General features: G+C 37.7%; 1 protein-coding gene across 2 annotated transcripts in view; it reads left to right on the forward strand.

Moving 5' to 3' along the window:
* Nucleotides 1-22,235, forward strand: part of LOC135733466 (receptor tyrosine-protein kinase erbB-4) — a 457,412-nt gene that overhangs the window by 362,463 nt on the left and 72,714 nt on the right. For both annotated transcript variants that reach the window (XM_065252090.2, XM_065252091.2), the window contains exons 13-16: nucleotides 850-982; nucleotides 13,650-13,743; nucleotides 17,908-18,062; nucleotides 22,016-22,060. In XM_065252090.2, coding sequence (XP_065108162.1) covers nucleotides 850-982; nucleotides 13,650-13,743; nucleotides 17,908-18,062; nucleotides 22,016-22,060 — 427 coding nt within the window. The remainder of the gene's footprint in view (nucleotides 1-849; nucleotides 983-13,649; nucleotides 13,744-17,907; nucleotides 18,063-22,015; nucleotides 22,061-22,235) is intronic.

A 22,235-nucleotide genomic window follows, 5' to 3' on the forward strand; every position in this document is an offset into this window, starting at 1 on the left:
CGGTAGCACACTGTATTACATATTTACAGTAGCATTTAAATACTGTAAAATGGAAATACAGTTTAGAACTGTAAATCTTATTTACAGTAGCCTACTGGCAACAGTGTTGCCAGTAGGTTACTGTAAAAATCCTTGAAAATGTCTAACAGTGTTCTATTTCCAAGATAAGAGGAAGTTTTTAAATATGGTCTCAGTCTTTTGGACCCAACATTACGTCCATCAGTCTTGAAGTTTGTATTCATTTCAGAAGTTGATCAGTTTCATATTATTAGATTTTGGAGAGACCTACATATGTCATGTGTCTATAAATTCTCTTTAAGAAGTGTCAGCAGTATTTTAAAACACTTTCCCAGCTGCTGCTGAATCCAGCTCCTCAGTGGGTGGCTGTCTGGACCGTCATGTCCTTTCAGAAATTCATTTTCAAAATACAGCAGTTCATACACAACCAGCCTTTTACAAGCAAGAGAGAATGACCGGACAAGATGGCACGTGCATTTTGTTCAATCACAATTTGACGAAGGCTTTTTTCCTGTTTCGGCTGGATGGTTTGCCAGATGGGGGGCTGACAGCGCTATTCTGAGAAAAACATACAGTAAATTGAATTGTAACTGTATAGACAGAAACTACTTTGTCATTGTGACATTTATTATGAAGAACAAAATTCAATTAGGGCTGTCTCCCTTAATAATGGAATTGAAAGAAAAAAAGCTATTAATCCTACTTATTTATTAACGTTTTGCTCGATATGGTGTAGACTTTCAAATGTTAATGCTTGTAGTCAAGTTTTGAAATTAAACATTTACTGTTTTCTGGCCTTTCATTATTAATTAAAAACTCTTTTCTTTACAGTTTCGGACCGTATGATATGTGACCCGCTGTGTTCGGATGCCGGATGCTGGGGTCCGGGGCCTGAACAGTGCGTGTCTTGTCGGTTCTTCAGCAGGGGTCGCACCTGTGTGGAGTCTTGCAACCTACACGAAGGGTAAGTTTACGTATGATTCAGCAGCATTAGATTTGTGCATAAACTACTAACATCTATTTATTAATTTGATAAATTTGACATTTTATTTTACATTAGTATATATCAGTGATTTTCAACCACTGGGCCACGGAGCGCCATCTGGTGGGTCGCGTAGGCAGAGGTACACTACTGCCAAATTATTTCTTATTTATTTTCGATAGACAAATCTTGTTATTTTTGCATGTAACTTTTCCTGTAAATTTATATGAATAAAAACTTCCGTATTGGCTTCATCAGAGAGATTGGAAGGTTGGGTATCAGGGTAACAAGGGTATCCCCTCCTTTTGCGCCACTTTTTGAAGCTTAGGGCTTTTCCCGTTTTTTTTAGGGTACTTTCAGTTGTTTGGCTTATGCTTTTTTAAATGCCTTAAAGACGAATTTCATTATTTGCATGTGGACAAGTAGAAATAATTTTTAATACAGCAACCGAAAAATGAAAGAGAAAAAATTAAGAGAGCACTCCAGTTTTTCCTTTAATACTTTTTTGCTTGTATTGCAACTGTTTCAGTCCACTATATGTTAAATTATAAGAAAAGGAAACATAACAAGACCTAACCTAAGTCACCCAACAGAAGACCAAATATTTCATCAAATATTACATTTTGAACTATTTCTAAATACAGGTAAAAAATTATTGTAGTTTTACCACTTTTTACCTAATTATATTCTCAGTAAATAAATAGCACATAATTTTTTTTTAATCATTTTACTTAAATACACACTTATAAATAGTACTTTTAAAAACCTATAAACAGTCTTCCAGTGGTCTCTTAGGTTTTTTCAATGGCTCTATATTTTTACTTTAAAGATGTTACTGGGTACTTTCCTTGAGTATTGTAATAAAGATAAAGTCTACACTGCACGGTTATTGGCTGTCCCAGACGAAAGATTGCCAACGTGAAACAATCGTCGCGATTTCTGTGATCGTGGCTCTTCATCGGTGGTCCTCTATCGTACAATGAGAGAGGTTCAAAGACGGCCGTTTTCCCGGTCTTGCGTCCAAAGATAGCCTACGATAGTTTTCTGACAGTGTCAGAAATTCGGCATGATCACCGCACAGTGTGTTTGCTGCTACGACCTGTGCGCCGGTATTTGTTTACCACGAGTGCATGCTGGTGACGTTGCGCAACGTGTGACGCTGCCGCTGAAGCTTCCGTGTCATCATCGTACAGTCTACATGCCTCTCGTACCCAAGTTTAAACGGTACATGTCGCACAGTGTGATAAGGCAATTATCTTATAGGAGGACAAAATCGTGCAGTGTTAGCTAAACGACAGGGATTAGCTTAAACCAGGACCAGGCCTTAATTTAATTAGGAAATATGACTTACTAAAAAACATTACTTGTGTGCATTCTGAGTCAAAACAAAGGGCACTGATGTATTTAAATGTTTTCAGTTTGGACAGCTCTTACATTTATTTTAGTCTAGGACTAGTCTAATCCCTGTCTGGGAAACCGCCCCTAAATGTTTTATTTTCCACTGAAATTGATGCTTGTGGTTTGGTTACCCATTGGAAGCAATGGCATTTCTCATTCGTCTACACCGGGATACCACCTAGGGGTACCTTTTATCTTTAATAGATTCATAGTGATGAGAAAGGCATCAATTTTCTGTTATTCTGTGCTCGGACTATCATATGTGGAAAGGTGGTCCTCAAATGCTTTTAAACAATCATTGGTCAGCCGTGAGTTGCAAAAGTTTGAGAACCCCTGGTGTGTATGACTCAAATGTGCTGCTGGGTCAAAGTTACTCAGAAGTATGAAGCAGGTTACATATACAGTAAATGAGAGTCTATCTTGCAATTTTTTCTAAATTAATGCAACAATTTTATAACAGTTTTTAAGTCACATAATAATTTGAGTAAAAATTTGAACGAAAATATTTACATACACTCTAAAAATACTCTGTTGGTTTAACCCATGGCTGGGTAAATATCTGACCAAACCAACTATTGGCTTATAAATACTGTAAGCCTATTTTTGTTGGTTCAACTTGGTTGGTTGGTTGGTTGGTTCAAATAAGTTTACTGGTTGCTTTAAATATTTTTTTAGTTGAATTAACACCAGGTATAATTTAAGTTGAACCAACCATTATTTTTTCAGTGTATGCTGGGTTGTTGTTTTACGCAACCACAGTTGAAAGAACCCAGCATAGTTTTTTATTTATAACCCAAAAGTTTATCCAACCATAAACCAACTCAATATCTTTTAGACCGCGAATTTCAGAATTTCTAAATATTTCTCCCGTTTGCTTTTATGGCAGCATGCACTCAAGTTTGTGCACAACCTGGTGATCATTTTCCAGCCTGACAATAAGAATTTTGTGGAATTCTGAAAAAGAAATGGGATCTTTTGTACAGTAGCCTATATTCGTGATTCATTCATGTTCATTTGTAGAAGGTGTGTTTTGCTAATGATAAACTGTTGCTGCTTTCGATCTTGGAGATTTCACAAAGATGCATGTCTGTATCCTCTTGACAAACAAAAACAAAACAACAAAGCAGCGGGCCCTTGGGCTTTTAAGAGCGAGTTGCAATGATGAAACGTAAGCTTGGCTGAGCCCCTAAACAAATAACAATGTTTGGGCGAGCCAGATGAGCTGGGTTCATCTTCTACCTCACGCGGCGTCTACATCAAAAACAGTGACGTGTAAGGAATCATGACAGAATGAAGGACTGACTAAAGCTCTGGTTTTATTTCCACACAGACGTGAGGATTAAGTAAGGACATTGTGTGTGTGTGTGTGTGTGTGTGTGTGTGTGTGTGTGTGTGTGTGTGTGTGTGTGTGTGTGTGTTTGTGTGTATACAGTATATGTGTATGACTGACAGCGCTCAGCTATTTCATGCTGAAGCTAGCGTAAATCCATGCAATCCAGATAGCCAGCGCAAACATACAAGATCATAGGATTTCTCTCCATACAGAATGAATTTGAAATCCAAATGCTGTATATATATACATATATCAAATCACACGTGTAAATCGAGAGGTTTCTTTGCATAAGGGACAGGGAATGTGTATCAAAGCGAAACATTTTGTGCAACATGTCGCGTCTTGTGATTTTTGTTTTTCATGCAATTTAAGTTAATGCAATAGAACGACCTGTTGTCTGTGTATTGTCTTTGTGATTTTTTTGTGAGTAGCCTATTTTTGGTAATTTTACATCTGTAAAGTTAAGAGTAAAAATTACAAACGGGGTAAAATGTAATTCAGACTGGTGCTAAAGATTTAGAACTGTTTTCTGTGCGAAGCCACATCATGGTATCCAGGTGTTCCTGAAGATCACTTAGTAGAGCATTGAGTTAGTATCGCAAAGGTCATAGGTTCATTGTATAGATTAAACAAATTATAAGCAGAGGCAGACACTACTTAAGTATTTTTACTTTCTACATAAAAGTACATTTTTAAGTATTCGTAGTGTTTTTCTTTAGAAAAAATACATTCCAAAGCATATTATCATAGTTTTTACTCCACTACATTTCCTTATATTCAAGGTTTTGGTTTATATTTAATATTTAAGTACATTAAACATCTAGTATTTGTTTTACTTAAAGGGTATTGCGGAGGATTTTCTTTTTTCGGGAGGATCATCAAGACTATTGATCCTCCTAGTTGTCAATCAGGAGTGTTGCGCAATTGCATTTTTTTAAAAAGTGGAGAAGGTGGTTCTTTTCTAAAATTCAAGATTAAGTAAAAAGTAATTTGTACTTTTACTCAAGAAAGTAAAAGTACAAAATTTTTATGTATTTAGGTATTAAATCAATTTTAATATGCAATATAAAAGGAATACACAGTATGATTCTTTGCTTTAGAATGTACACTGCAAAAAATTATTTTCAAGAAAAAAAATCTTAGTATTTTTGTCTTGTTTTCAGTAAAAATTCTTGAATTAAGATGTATTTTCTTGATGAGCAAAACGACCCAAGAAAATAAGTCTAGTTTTTAGACCAAAAATATCAAATTTAAGTGATTTTGTGCCTAAAACAAGCAAACAAATCTTCCAATGGGGTAAGCAAATTTTTCTTGAATTTTTTTGAATTTAGTGTTTAAGAAAGATTTTTTTGCTTAGCCATTGGCAGAATTGTTTGCTTCTTTTATGCACAAAATCACTTAAATTTGATATTTTTGGTCTAAAAACTAGAATTAGTTTCTTGGGTTGTTTTGCTCATCAAGAAAAAGCATCTTAATTTAAGAATGTTTAGATATTTTTACTGAAAACAAGACAAAAATAATAAGAATTTTAGTAAAGTAAAGTACATTTTGCCAAGACAAATTTACTACTCAAGTAGTGTCCGCCTCTTGTTAGAAGTCTCTTTTGATAAAAGCGTCTGCCAAATGGATAAATGTACAGTAAATGTTTGGATACTGGCTCCTGGCATTCAATTCCGAATGTCTCAGGTTCCCACAGCAGGTTGGTTAATTATTGTAGTTTAACCAGAAAGACATCATTGATCGACCATTAATGGCGCTTTTCCATTACATAGTACCCCATGGGTCGGGTCAGCTCACTTTTGGGGGCTTTTCCACTGGGTACAGTACATAGTACCGATACTGTTGTAGTACCATCTCGGTTAAGGTTCCAAGAAGAGGTCTTCTCGGGTCCAAAGAAATGTTCCTGACCTGAAATGACCCGAATCACTTTATACCCGAACCGGACGTGCATAAATATTTTTTTTTTAAAGAAAGACCCGACCCCGATACAAACCCGAGAAAGTTAGACACGAGTCCGAGTCAAACTAGTGGCATTTTTTTTTACCCGACTGGACCCGAATGTAAACGGCACTGACGTGTGTGCATTCTGCAGACCCACGCGCAGCAGTCAGACAGAAAGAAACTTCAGTGGCCTCGCAACCAATTTGGCGAGCTGCTCCATTCGTTTTACTTTGTTATCTAACGACGATACCAAGGTAGCCACTAAAATGTACATTTAAAATTGACTGACATGTCTCAATGAAAATTTACCTACCGCCAACCACACAATGTTGCAAGCGCTCTTGGCAAACAGATGAGAGGTTTGAAAAGGACATTGATGCACACACGCGAGAGAGTTTGGGTGTTCTTGGGTCCGTTCAGCAAAAACATGCCGCTATTATTGTACCCGACCCATGTCCGAGGCACATGCGAAACTTTTAGACCCGAACCCGATCGGGTCAGACCTCGGGTTTTCGGATCTAAGTGGACCTATGAAGACCTCTAGTTCCAAGCCAGCTGAGCCTTTACTAAAACGTGATTGTCACTGCATCGTTAAATGCAAGATTAGCTTTACCTTCGTGTGCTATCTCGACCAAACCTGTTGTCATCTGTGCTTTGTTGAAAGTTCCCAAACTACCTATAAGCTGTAAAAAAGATCCACAGGCTAAGAATCAGGAACACCATAGCAGTGTTTTCCAGACTTGTAGTTTGTGGCGGCACATCCGCGACATGTCCGAATGTGTGCATGGCATTTTTGCAACTTAACTCTTTCCCCACCAGTGTTTTCAAAAAAGTTGCCAGCCAGCGGCAGAATTCTTTTTTTTATGGTTTTCACAAAAATTTGTTCTCTTTTTCTCTTTTAAGTTTCTTCAAAAACACCACATTTTGAGCAAAAAGCTGAGATAATTCAATTTTTGTGAAGGACTTTTGATAGAGATCAGATGCAGAGCGATCTTTAAAACATATACGGAGTCCTTTCTCTTTCATGTGAAATTTTCGTCATTGGCAGGGAAGCGTTTTCTCTTAATTGACGAGATTACTCGTCAATGGCGTGGAAAGAGTTAAATGAGGTTTAGCGGAGCGTGTCGACTGATGCCACGGGTGTATGTACAGAAACTGGCATGTGAGACAGAGATAAACGCAATGTGCAAACATCTACTTGTGGTGGTCAAATTTGATTTTGTGGCGAACAAATAAATGAATGTATGGGAAACATTGCATTTCAACGATGCTCCCTTTATTGCTCGCATCCACATTTTGGATGATGGCACAGCAGTAGGCAGCACAAATATAATGACACGCCTATAATCCCTCCCACTCTGAAGTTGTACTAAACTCCATGGAAAAGCTAACCGAGCCAAACTAAAGTGAGCTGACACGACCGACCCGTAGGGTACTATGCAATGGAAAAGCGCCATAAGTGGCCAAACCAGCACTATACAGAACTCATATTGGACTAATCTTTGATTTTCAGCAACACAGTTTGTCTTTGTCCACAAAAAAATAGCTTTGTATTGAAAAGCTGGCCTCGTCTTTTACAATTAGAATAAATACGCAGTGAAACTGTTAATCAGTGCCACGGAGAAGGTAAATAGGAGATTGTATTCGAATTCCCTCTTTATTTGTTTTGTGCTTTCGTACCGCTCGAAGGGAAAGACGAATATCAGCATTTGATTGATTTGACTGAATGAACCAGTGAAATTTATTTTCTACTTTGCCCAGAGCTGAAACAAGACAACAACAAACACAATCACATTGTAAAGCAGCCGTATAGGCTGTTTTTATGTGTTCCCTTGTCCCTTTTATCCAGACACATAAATGCAATGGCACTTTTCAAAAATACAATGCACTTTGGTGTGCAAGTACTTCATTAGTTGATGTTTTTTCTGGTCTAGACCTTTTCTTGACTGTATCCAATACTTAAAACTATAATAAGGGCCACCATTTTGACAATTTCTTTCTGTATTAATTGGCATTTAATTCATTTTAATAAAACAATATAACAACTTTGCTGTTTCCCACATTTACAACCCCATCCATGAAAGTGTCCCATAAATGTACACCATGAATGATGGGGTAAAATGGTGACATCAGTTTTGTCTTCTCTGACAGTGATTGATAGTGAATCAGCAGGCATTATTGAAGGCAATGTGTAGCTCAGGGCTGGTTTACAATGCGATCGTCCCACATGATTCTTTTGCCTTGCAGACTGTCTGGCTTTAGGCCCAAGCTGCTCAGCAGGCCCTACGTGGTCGAGAAGCAACAGGCAGGTTTGAAGAGGTACGACACACGGCTACAGGCGCACAGACGCATCACTGTCTCACACGTCACGTGTCATCCATGCCACATGCGTCACTTAGTGATATATGTGTGTCTGTATATGTGTGAATGTATTTGGTTTCATAAGGTGAAAACCAGAAAATCGCAACTTTTATTTTTTCTATCGGTCTTAATACACGATGAAACTACAGAAGAGTCAAGATTTAAATAGGAAAAATATCAAAACGCTTTGGTCATTTTTGAGCGTGATGCTAATGGTCTGATTAGATTCAATGGATTATGCTAAGCTATGCTAAAAGTGGTACCGCCAGACCCGGAGATCAACTGAATGGATTCCAAAACTGTAAGAATGGGAGCTGCACTCTAAAAAAACAAACGGTGCTATATAGCACCAAAACAATTGCTTTGGATCGTAACGATAGAAGAACCATTTTAGTGCCATATAGCACCGGTGAAGAACCAGTGAAGAACCAGTGAAGCACCAGTGAAGCACCAGTGTAGAACCATATAGGGGCCATATAGCACCACATATGGTTCTACATAGCACTATATGGTTCTACACAGGTGCTTCACTGGTGCTTCACTGGTGCTTCACTGGTTCTTCACCGGTGCTATATGGCACTAAAAATGGTTCTTCTATCGTTACGATCCAAAGCAACTGTTTTGGTGCTATATAGCACCGTTTGTTTTTTAGAGTGTGGTAAATGAGCATATTTTCAAAGAAGTGTTAAAAAGTGCCTTTAAAAAGAAATGGTTGTTTTAAGAACCTTTGATGTAAAAGGTTCTTTGGAGAACCAAAATTGGTTCCCTTTGGTGAACACTTTATGGGTGTTTTCAGACTTCTAGATCGAATGATTTGTTAAAGGAATAGTCTATCCTTTTGCCTTATGTTATTACCTCAACCTAGACGAATTAATACATACCTATCTTTTTTCAATGTTGTGAATGTGTTAGCATTTAGCCTAGCCCCATTCATTCCTATGGTACCAAAAAAAGTTTTATTTTGTGGCACCATACTTACTGGTATAACTCCTCATGTAACAGTCTTTAAATAGTGAAAACACATAAGTGTTTGGTGGCTTCTCTGTTTGGTACTATATGAATGAATGGGTCTAGGCTAAATGCTAACACATTCACAACACGCTGTACAGTGCACGCATTGAAAAAAGATAGGTATGTATTAATTCGTCTAGGTTGAGGTAATAACATAGTTTAATATGGCAAAAGGGTAGACTATTCCTTTAAGAAACCGGGGGTTAAATGACTATAATGTTGCAATTTTATGTTGGTTTAGTTCGCATTCACAGGGCAAATTATTTCCATACGAATCAGACTTTGTTAATATAAGTCACGTGCAAGTAAACTCTTCTTGAATTAGTCAGAGCAGTTTTGCGGGATTATCGTGTGGCCTTTTTGGTAACTGCGGTTATATAACTTCATTATTGTGAGCAGGAATCAAATCTTAGGGGGGGGGGGGCAAAATTTACCTATTGCAGAGCTTTGGTTGTGAATAGCGTTAAGGTGAAGGTGCTCACCAGAATTCGTTACCAAAGAGCTATCAGGTATGTTCAGCTAACTCGTTCCCCGCCATTGATGAGTTATCTTGACAATTAAGAGAAAACATTTGTATAAAAAATGTGTTCCTGATGAATTTTTATGTTAATCTGCAATACCGTGATTATCCCAATTTATGAAAAACTGAAGCAAAAACATTATTTACTCATTTTAAACTTTCTTTATTTTTTGATATTTTTTCTGAATCTGATCTAATAAAATTCCATCATATAAATGCAATTATTTCAGCTTTTTGCGAAAAAATATATTTTTAAAGAAAAATACTCATATTTAAGAGTTTATAAGCAGAGAAAAAATATAGATAGGATGAAACATTTTTCCCTGTTTTGTTTGTCTGAAAGCAGAGGGTCTGTTCTTTCATTTGATATATTTGCATGTTTATATATTTTAGAAAAACATTTTCCTGGAAGGCATTTTGTGAAACTTTTGTGAAAATCACAAAAAATGCTGGTGGGCAACTTAAAAAAAAAAATGCTGGTGGGGAATGAGTTAAAAAAGCAATAAGATAGCTTGTTTGTTGGTCTGTTTGGGTTGGATTGCTTTCACACTTATAGCGAACCTCTCCAGAGTTTGTTTGCAATCGGGCCGAGACCATTTATTTGAAAAGCGAGGCGCTAGAGAGCACTATTCATTTGAATGCAAAATATAATTTCACCACTAGATGGGGGTAAATCCTACTTACTGTCCCTTTAATAGTGTATGAGAACATACAATATTTAATCTATGACCAAGTGGTTGTTCACTGGCTGTCCTCACACATACAATATGTGCTGTGTTTTGTAGATATAAAAAAATTTTTTGTTACCCTGGGCCATAACACCAGTCATAAGTCGCACAGGTATTTTTTGTAGAAATAGCCAACAATACATTGTATGGGTCAAAATCAGAATTTTTTATGCCAAAAATCATTAGGATATTAAGTAAAGATCATGTTCCATGAAGATATTTTGTACATTTCCTATTGTAAATATATAAAAAATATAGTAATATGTGTTGCTAAGGAGTTCATTTTGACAACTTTAAAGGCAATTTTCTTAATATTTCGATTTTCCGGATTCCAGATTTTCAAATAATTTGACCAAATATTATTCTATCCTAACAAACCATACATTAATGAAAAGCTTATTTTAAGTTTTTGTGGTCCACAATAACATTTCTCCTATTAATTTCTTCTTGCCATTGAGGCAGCTCACACTTTTGCCACATGTATTTCTTTCTCCTGCCTCTCCCACTGGGTTACATTTCTTGCTCCAACCGATGTCAGGTTTCTGTCCACCAGGATGAGAAAACAAAAGTGTTGAGTCATTTTGTGATTGTTTACAAAAATCCCTTTGGTGGTTTGAGGTGCCTCTGAACACGCCTGATGAATTGTCACTTCTATAGGTGGTGAAGGCTGTTGACTGCTTGCTTTTGGTCAATAGTAACTGTGTTTGCCAGATGTTGCAAGATTTTGTAACAGCCATCTGAGAAGTGAACCACAAGTGCTATAAACACTCGACGAATGTGTTAGATTCCACTGTCGCTTGTGTACGGCCTTGCAGTGCCTCAGGCACTGAATTCCCTTTGGCTATGTTTTCACCACCTACCACCGTGCATGTGTATCTGTGTGTGAGACCACCTCTGCTTTCTATTTTACATTTGATTCAGCTCCCTATTTAGGTTTTGAAATCTAAAACGTATCTATATGTTTAACATACACTCACCTAAAGGATTATTAGGAACACCTGTTCAATTTCTTATTAATGCAATTATCTAATCAACCAATCACATGGCAGTTGCTTCAATGGATTAAGGGGTGTGGTCCTGGTCAAGACAATCTCCTGGGGGCGTATTACAGAAACTTTCTATCTTGGGCCTCACTTAAGATATGATGTGTTAAGTTAAGATTTTTCACAAATTCATATTACAGAAGCAAATCTTAAATTGATTTAGGATTCTCATCTTATTTCAACAAATCTTATCTCATCTCTAGTTAGGAAATCCCAAATCACTTAATCATGTTCGGCTATCAACTGTCAGGTCTGTTACCAAGCAACCAGCAATGCGTGAGCTGCTGCTACAGTAAACAAAATAATTGTCCTTTTTATTTCAATGGGCCAGAAAAATACATTTTATTAAATTCATAGTAATTATAGTCTGTGTTTTTTGTATTAGTGTTTTAGCACATCATCTATCAGTTACCATTCAATTTAAACATTAAGCAAATGTGACTTACACAAATTAAAAAAATTATTCTTCCTTAGTGCTAGGATACTATTGTACATTTCAAAATTTGATAGAGACATGACAAGAAATAGATACTGAATCAAGTACTGTATTCACTATAATCCCATCATCGGATAAGATAACTGTTTTTTTAATAATGAGGGATGACAGAAATTGAAAGACCGCTCCAGTAGTGAGAAACATTGTGATTATGTGAATGTGTGAAGGTAAAAAAACATTCAAAGAGTAATCCAAAAACAAACATTGATGTTTTTCATCCTCCACTTTGTTAAAAATGTAATGTCACTCTCCCGCAGCTCTATCCTAATGTGATTGTTTCAGCTGGCTCTCATTAAAGTTTGAAGTTAGGACACCTGTGAGGTTACCCTAAAGTTAAGACCATTTTTAGGATGTTTTGTCAAGTTAGGATGCTTCTGTAATACCACTTTCCTATCTGCAGTTAAGATAAGATAATGCATTCAGGAACATCATTCTGTAATAGCTTTTGTCTTAAATGAGGTCCTAACTGAAATTACCATGGTTACCAAACAGTTAAGATAAGATTTTAAAGTTAGGACTTTTCTGTAATATGCCCCCTGAACTCCAAACTGAATGTCAGAATGGGAAAGAAAGGTGATTTAAGCAATTTTAAGCGTGGCATGGTTGTTGGTGCCAGACGGGCCGGTCTGAGTATTTCACAATCTGCTCAGTTACTGGGATTTTCACGCACAACCATTTTTAGGGTTTACAAAGAATGGTGTGAAAAGGGAAAAACATCCAGTATGTGGCAGTCCTGTGGGCTAAAATGTCTTGTTGATGCTAGAGGTCAGAGGAGAATGGGCCGACTGATTTTAGCTGATAGAAGAGCAACTTTGACTGAAATAACCACTCGTTACAACCAAGGTATGCAGCAAAGCATTTGTGAAGCCACAACACGCACACCTTGAGGCGGATGGGCTACAACAGCAGAAGACCCCACTGGGTACCACTTATCTCCACTACAAATAGGAAAAAGAGGCTACAATTTGCACGAGCTCACCAAAATTGGACAGTTGAAGACTGGAAAAATGTTGCCTGGTCTGATGAGTCTCGATTTCTGTTGAGACATTCAGATGGTAGAGTCAGAAATTGGCGTAACCAGAATGAGAACATGGATCCATCATGCCTTGTTACCACTGTGCAGGCTGGTGGTGGTGGTGTAATAGTGATGTTTTCTTGGCACACTTTAGGCCCCTTAGTGCCAATTGGCCATCTTTTAAATGCCACTCCTGAGCATTGTTTCTGACCATGTCCATCCCTTTATGACCACCATGTACTCATCCTCTGATGGCTACTTCCAGAAGGATAATGCACCATGATACAAAGCTTGATTCATTTCAAATTGGTTTCATGAACATGACAATAAGTTCACTGTACTAAAATGACCCCCACAGTCACCAGATATCAACCCAATAGAGCGTCTTTGGGATGTGGTGGAACGGGAGCTTCGTGCCCTGGATGTGCATCCCACAAATCTCCATCAACTGCAAGATGCTGTCCTATCAATATGGTCCAACATTTAAAAAAAAATGCTTTCAGCACCTTGTTGAATCAATGCCACGTAGAATAAGGCAGTTCTGAAGGTGAATGGGGGTCAAACACAGTATTAGTATGGGGTTCCTAATAATCCTTTAGGTGAGTGTATACTGTAGTCTGAAAATAGAAAATTATCTAAAAAAAAAACTTGAATAGCTTTCAAGATCGACATGCAGCAATGTTTTGTACTAATACCTATTCAAACTGTTGTTCTGTTTTATATATATTGTGGTGTGCCATATTGACTGAAATTTCCCCTGTCTTTCTCTCTTTGTCTGCTCTCTCTTTCTCTCTCATCCACAGGGACGTGCGCGAGTTTGCGAATGGCTCAATGTGTTTGGAGTGTGATGCACAATGTGAGGTGGCAGAAGATGATGGTCTTGCCTGCACTGGACCTGTAAGTTTCATCCCTGCTTGTCCACCATGAATGAACATTTTCATGTTTATGGATTGTTGAAGTTTCAGTTCCAATATAGTGCAATTTACTTACCAAAGCCAATTCTCAACTTGCAATTGTTATTTTCAGACCCTGAAAGTATGTTTCTTTCAATTCAATGTGATCTCTCTCCATATCTGTTAGCTTAGAGCACAAACAGGGCTGAACAGCAGACACTGATTTCGATTGGCTTGGTCAAATGATTAATTGAATCCCTTCTTGAAGTGTACTTTTGCTGCTGTGGGATTGATTTAGCTTCTTGCTAATTTAGTGAGAAAGTAGATTAAGTTGCCTAATCTTGGCAAGTGTTTACAGAGCGCCCTGCCCCAAAGAGAGACCCCAGAGTTAGACGAATAAGCCGTTTCGACATCTATGAATTTGATCAGGCAAGAGGAGCGTTTTTACAGATGGGCTGTGTGCTCAGTGCTGGCCTTTTTTTCCAAAACAGCCTCGAGTGCTTTTTGGTTAAAATGGATGACAACACGACGAGGTGCGTACGGCTGTGTGTTGCCGAAAGAGGATTTGTCCGATCCATCTCTAATGCGCCGAGCCCTCAGGCTGTTGTCTGCTTGACTGAAACGGAGAGGTCTCGCAGATGACGCGATCATGAGCCCACCGAGATGCAAGTCTGACACAAACTGCATGCGTGTCCTGATTTTTTTAGCAGTTTGGCTGTCTAATACAATAAGCCACCGATATGTTACTTTTATGTGTGGGTTTGTAACTGAAACTCTAGATGGGGATTTGCTTTTATTAAGATAATAATAAAGGTTATTATTGTTTCTACAGACAAAAATAAACCTACTAAAAAATATCACCCCAGTGTCTTGAAGAGGCTTAGCTTACATTTGATCACATTTATACAGACGTGCTTATCACTTTGATTCTGTGATTGCCATGGATGAAAACTTTGACGTGGTGATGCATGTTCATGTAGCTCAACTGGTATAGCACTGCATTAGCTCCGCAAAGGTCATGGGTTTGAATCCTAGGTAACACAGATGCTGATATAATAAAATGTACAGCTGATGGCCCCAGGGGCATCATGCATCATTTTTTAAAGAGGGGAACAGTGTGCACAGTGTGCAAACACAGACATTAAAATAAATATTTATCCATGGCAGTCCCTCTTACATTTCTAACAATCTGAGCCCACTGCCTACATGTAAGACCCACCAAAAAAATGTGTTGACTAACTTTAATATAAAATACTTATTTCAATTAATTCAATCAGAATAATGACATATTGGCATCATATTTACATCTGAAAATGCATTTTTTATTTATATTCTTATTTATATTCTGTTTAATAACTTTTAAACTGTTGAATTGTGCTATTAATGCATTTGCACAACAACTGCGTGATGTTATAAAACGTATGTAATTTTAAATCCATAAAGTACATAAACAATGAAAATGGCATAAGCAACAGTCACGTGATTGATTTTAATATTCAATAATAAAAAAATGTGTTTATATAAAATTATTAAAGGAACGCATTTTTGCACTAAATTTTTACTCATCCAGTATGTGAGCATGTGATTCTGTGCCCACGTGAACTACGGCGTTGTGCCAAGATCAATCTATAAATCTACTAAAATATACGTCGTCACATTTTAAACCATACATTTTTTACACAGCAAAGGTTAATTGCACATTACAGTACTGGGGTTTTGAGCGTTTTTGTTGATGTTTTAATTCTTCAGATAGCAAAATTGCCAGTTTGCGTGACCATGCTCAGATGCTGATGACGTCTGTGGCTGCGATGTTGCGTCTGCAGTAGGGTTGTGCCGACGTGTATCGACGACTGTCAGACATATCGTTAATAGCGGGCTTTCATGAATATAGTTGCCGATAGTTATCAGACATAGCCGATTCGGATAGGGACTCTCGTCCATACTCAAGGACCTGAATGCGTGAAACATGGACTCCTTCTAGCACCTGAATTTGTAATACGCGTGGCTCTGACTTTCCTTGCACTAGAGAAGTTGTTAGGTGCGCAGAGGATTAATGACGCGGATGGATTAAATCAGTTTTAAGAAGGTTGCGGTCATGACAGTGTTTCCCTTGGTTCTTTTTTGTCCACCAATCAAGTGACTTGTCATAAATAAGTAATGAAAACAAATAAATAATGCTGCGTTCCAGGCAGGTTTTTGAGCCCGTGAATTACGACTTCAAAACCACGACTTACGACTCTGAACTGGGAGTATGCGTTCCAGGCAGCCTGTAACCCGTGTTTTTACAACCTTCTACCTGTGAAAGTGCACTGGAACGGCAGTCAAACCTGTAACTTCCCACTCGTGAACTCGTACTAGATCGATCTACTCCCAGTTCAAAGTCGTGAGTCGTGGTTTTGAAGTCGGGATTTACGGGTTACAGGTTGCCTGGAACGCAGCATAAATGAGTAAACTACTGCCCCCGCCCCCCGATACTATTATGTATCGCCATTCTCAAAGGCTGACGATAGGATGATCTCAAAATGGGGCATATCGCCCAACACTAGTCTGCACCACGATGATCAAAACCCTATCAAAACAGCGAAAATCACTGAAAATTGACTAGGATGCAGCACATAATTGATAATGTTGTGCACATTAAACAGATAGAAAGACAAGTAACAGATTAATGGATGCTTCTTTGGTTTGGAGGTTGCATGCAAAATCCATTTGGCTCAAAAAATTCAGTTTGAATGGGCATGACGCCTCTGGATGGCACTGTAAGTCGCTTCGGATAAAAGTGTCTGCCAAATGCATAAACGTAAATAAGCGGATTGCTTTCTGTCTTCACCGCATCTTGAAGACCATTCAAAAGTGACCAAGTGTAAATACCACTTAAGCTTAGCCTAGTCTGCTCCTACTTGCTATTAGTTCATGTTTACACCTGAGTGGTCTAACGTAGCTGTGAAACAATCAAAGGTGTAATTAAACAACACTAACAAACGGTGAGTTTGTTATTTGTAGTGTGGCGAGGAAATGATGATCTCCGTGCAGCAGGTGTCTGGAGAAGCGGCACAATTACCTGAGATGCAAATTGCCTGCTTTCTAGCCAGACTTGAAGTTATTCCTCCACCCTTATCTAAATGCTAAAACTGAAACACAATGGTAACTGTTTCTTAGAAGTTTGATAGATGTCGAGTGCTGCCTGCTTCTTCTGCTTTTGCAGTGGTATTACAATTCTCATGCTGCCATAGGGAATGATGGGAAATGTAGTCACCTTATACTGTAGAAACAAATTTTTCTGTCAATACAGATATCCATTTATTAGTAGTGATGTATGCAGATACTGATTACTGATACCGATCATTTGGTGGTATATGCAGGACTGTCAGTCAGTGGCCATGGGTGGGGCTTTATCAGTGTGACATCACATTAACAAGAGAATCAAAACAGGTTAAGTGTAGGGTAGTTGTGTTCAGACACTGCCAACGCACATTTATGTAAAAAGAGTGGATTTTGCTTAATAGGTGCACTTTTTTTTACAAATCCCATGCATGGATGAATAGGTGAACAAAGAATCATGCTCGGGTACTCAAACATTTTTTTTTTACATTTTGCAGGCACTAGGCCACAGCTCCAACAATGATTTATTTCATTAATTGCGAACAGTGCATATGTTTGCCGAAAGCGGTAGATTTCACAGACTGCGTAAGGAAGCGAAATGTTCTGTGTCAGGCTTGCATTGCCTTCTACTCGCTGCTTTATTGCATCAGGGCCGGTTTACAGCGTGAAATGAAGAGCAGCTGTAATTGCTTGGAGGCATTTATTCATTTATCACAAGGGGTCCAGTCATATCCACTGGCACGCAGACGTTTCTTTAGGCGATGTGGGTGCTGTGCGTGTGTCGGACTTTAAACTGAAGAATATGGAGCATCTTTTCATATTGTAAGTGAAGTGGTATTTGTCTTTAGGTTGATGAGGTGCCCGGCTGACTCCAACGGTTCTTATATTGATATCTCAGCTAACAATTCCCTCTCTCCTGCCTCCTCTCTCCATATTACCACCATAAATCCTGCGCCGGCTGATTGTTATGGTCATTGTGTGTGTGTGTGTGTGGTGAGGAATGTTTATTATCTGCTGTTGTTGGTATTTTATGTCTCTCTTACCTCGCTCTCTTTCTCTCACACAGGGTCCTGATCACTGTGTTAAATGTCTTCACTTTAAAGACGGGCCCAACTGTGTGGAGAAATGCCCCGATGGCCTACAGGGAACAAACAGCTTCATCTTCAAATATGCTGAGGCCAACAATGAGTGTCACCCTTGCCATGTCAACTGTACCCAGGGGTAGGGATCCTTTTGTTAAATATTTGCGGGTTGTGTGTGTGATGTGCAGTATTTGTAAGGTTGACAAGCTCGATGACAGCTGTTGCTTTTCTAAAAAGCATTAATATGTCACTTATCAATGGCAAAATGTGTATTTTTGTTTGGTGTCTGCAAAATCTACTGCTAAGAGAAAACTTTGGGAGGTGCACGTTAAACCAATCAGTGCAAGAGGTAGCCGGTATATAAAGCCGCCACTCTCCTCTATCCTCCACCACCCCATCACCTCACTCTTGGCTGTTTTTTTCTGAGTTGGGGGGTAGTATTTTGGGTACGGACACAAACCCCCTATGGACAACAAATTATGTTTTTGTGTCTCAAAGTGGAAGTGTATGCGCATTTATGTGCTGTCTGCTACGTCAGTTCAAGCCTCAGGAAATTTGGAGAGCCTGTTTTTCAATTCACTGACCCTTTTAAGAGCGCTTGGGTCCTCAGAGTTGCCTGCGCATAAGCCACCATTAATTTTAAAGGAAACAGTTTGCCCTTGCTGTGTCTCTGCGATCTAACTTTGGACTAAATGATACCCATCACGCTCTCCAATTTGTCGTGCTAGGCACCTGCAGGTTAACCTCAGCCCCTCAGGGTTAAGATGATTGACAGCTCAGATGTCCTGCAGGAAAAAAAAGAAAACGCTGCACAGTGGATCTGTGTTTTCTTTACTGTCACATGTGGCGACTGTCTTATCTTGACATGCTGGCAGTTTGCTACAGAACCAGCTTTCTATTTAACTAAAATATTCTAGTGTTCAACTAAAATTTGACAAATTATTAAACTTCTAGAGAATATATGTATTTAAAGAGTAGTTCAGGAGTCTCCTCCTGAATATTGGATGATAAATGTTGACCTATCCTGCATATATTGGAATGCCCATATGTTTTTAATACGAATATTATATTTAAAAAATGTGGCCTTAGACCACAAAACATAAGGATCAATTTTTGGAAATTGAGATTTATACATCATCTGAAAGCTGAATAAATATGCTTTCCATGTTTGGCCTATTGGACAGTCAATATAGCCCTGCCCTCAGGCAAAGAAATGCATCATTAGCAGAAGATCATTTTAAGGAAGAGGGAAAGTTTTTATTCAAAGATTATGAGGGCACATAAACTAAAAAATAAAACATAATCTGCACATTTATAATAAACACTGCAATATACTATTAAAAAGAGTTATCATTTTTCATGGTGACTTTAAATGTTAAGCTATTTCCCTCAGCTCTACATATACCAAATACACTTAGTCATTATGTGTCTTCTACAGCGCACTTTTAGGATCCCCATAACCCTTGAGAGTCCTGTACTCTCAATAGGCTAAAGGATGGAGCTATTAAAAAACATCTGCTAGTGAATGGAGGAATAGCTCTCCAGATGGCAGATCTTTCAATTGACAGACTTTTGTATTAATCTCCTCTATAAAGAGACCGTTATGAGCATTTACCTATCACTACTACGTATTTACACCCAAGATCAAAGATGACTTTGTTCCTTAATGAGTTCATGAGCTCTCTATAATTTTTATCTTTATAACCTTCAGCTTAAAATCACTACTGTTGCTTCTTTTTAGTTGTGTTGTGAGTTTCCTAAAGTGAATGACACTCTGTCAACGTGTAATAAATGAATATTGTTAATATGAATAGTACTGCTTTACCAATGCAACACAATATTCTGTCAGTGACCTGCAAGGTATACATGCAAACAGTTGGTTTGTATGTGTAAACACGTATGAGGAAAATCGTTGAAATTTGGCTTATGCGCATGAACCTATGCAGTGTGAATTCGGCCTAATACACCTGTCACTGACTATTATGTCATTAACTCATTTTCCGCCAGCCAATTTTTTTTTTTTAAGATGCCCGCCGGCATTTTTTTGTGATTTTCACAAAAGTTTCACAAAATGCCTTCCAGGAAAATTGTATTCTAAATATATAAACATACAAATATATCAAATGAAAGAACAGACCCTCTGCTTTCAAACAAACAATAAACAAACAAACAAACAAAACGGGGAAAAAAAAGGTTTCATCCAATCTATTTTTTTTCTGCTTATAAACTCCTAAATGTGGGTATTTTTCTTTAAAAATACAAATTGTTAGCAAAAAGCTGAAATAATTGCATTTTTGTTAAGGTATTTTGTTAGAGATAAGATTCATAACTATTATCTAAAAATACACAGAGTTTAAAATTAGTAAATAACATTTTTAGCTTCAGTTTTTTCATAAATTGGGTAAGTCCGCCATCTAGCGTATAATCATGCATTGCAGATTAACATAAAAATTCATCAGGAACACATTTTTTATGCAAATGTTTTCTCTTAATTGATGAGGTAACTCGTCAATTGCGGGGAAAGAGTTAATAGATCTAAAAAAAAATAAGAAAAGAAAGAAAGCACCATTCTTTTGTCTTTGCTTTTGTCTTTGATTCTGACAGTTTATTAGAATAATTATACAAAAAAATCTTGAAGCAGTGTTTACTTAATCGGGAAATTGGCCACAAAGCCAAACTTTTATATTAATATTTAATGTTTGAAAATGGAAGCAAGTTTGATAGCATATTAGCATATTCAAATTTCTATTGTGGATCGTAAATTTAATTTATTATCATTATTCATCTGAACAATGTGATTTAGCCATTAAATATAATTTAAAGGGGTAGTTCACCCAAATGTAAAAATTCTGTCATCATTTACTCATCCTCATGTTGTTATAAACCTTACTGAGTTTCTTTATTTTGTTAAAATTTTAATAAATGATGATAACCACACAGTTGACAGTACACATTGACTTCCATAGTAGGAAAATACTGTAAATGCTATGGAAGTCAATCTGTACTGTCAACTGTTTGCTTACCATCATTTATGAAATTATATTCTGAAAAATAAAGAAACTCATAAGGTTTAGGTCAGCATTTTTGGGTGTATTACCCCTTTAAAGGGATAGTTCGGCCATAAATGTTATTAAACCCATGATTTACTCACCCCCCAAGCTGTCCGAGTTGCATATGTCCAGCGTTTTTCAGACAAACACATTTTCGGATATTTTAGAAAATGTTTTAGATCTTTCAGTTGATTAAATGTAATGTTACGGGGTCCACGACCTTCAAGTCCAAAAAAAGTGTGTCCATCCTTCACAAATTAAATCCAAACGGCTCCAGGATGATAAACAAAGGTCTTCTGAGGGTAATCCGCGCGGTGTTGTTGTAGAAATATCCATATTTAAAACTTTATTAACGAAAATAACTACCTTCCGGTAGTGCCGCCATCTTAGTCGTGTCCGCATTCAGGATGAGAGCTTACGCAGCCTACAGAGGCTACTCTGCTGCTGGTCTGTGCCCCCGCCCTCCGAATTTGTCATACGTCACTAAGAAAAGTGCGTACACTACGCTAATACTCTCTCCTGAATACAGAGGAGTCTAAGATGGCGGCGCTACCGGAAGGTATTTATTTTCGTTAATAAAGTTTTAAATATGGATATTTCTACAACAACACCGCACGGATTACCCTCAGAAGACCTTCGTTTATCATCCTGGAGCCGTTTGGATTTAATTTGTGAAGGATGGACGCACTTTTTTTGGACTTGACGGTCGTGGACTATGGGTGGACCCCGTAACATTACATTTAATCAACTGAAAGATCTAAAACATTTTATAAAATATCCGAAAATGTGTTTGTCTGAAAAACGATGGACATATGCAACTCGGACAGCTTGGGGGTGAGTAAATCATGGGTTTAATATCGTTCTTGGCCGAACTATCCGTTTAAGAAAACATTGCACATTTTTGCAATTTGTTAAATGCAACTAACAACATAAGATTGTTTTTATTCATTTATTTTCTCTTTATATATGTCAGTGTGTTTTTTTCTGCTTGTGTGTTAAATTATAAATTAATTAATTTTGCATTATTAATAACTTGTTTCAGATGCACAGGACCCCGTCTGCAAGACTGCATTGGCATGATGGACAGGTATCTCTTACATTTTTGTTACTTATGTCTAATGATCTCATACATTGCACTCTTCTGTGTGCGCTATGCATTCACATACAAATACACACTCATTCTCCAAGGCACAGTGACTCCCACTGTCAGTAGGTTTGCAAGGTCAGAATCTTGGCTCCAGTATCTCTCTCATCTTTATTTT

Source organism: Paramisgurnus dabryanus, chromosome 15 (genome assembly GCF_030506205.2).
Source record: "Paramisgurnus dabryanus chromosome 15, PD_genome_1.1, whole genome shotgun sequence".
Classification (NCBI taxonomy): Eukaryota; Metazoa; Chordata; class Actinopteri; order Cypriniformes; family Cobitidae; genus Paramisgurnus; species Paramisgurnus dabryanus.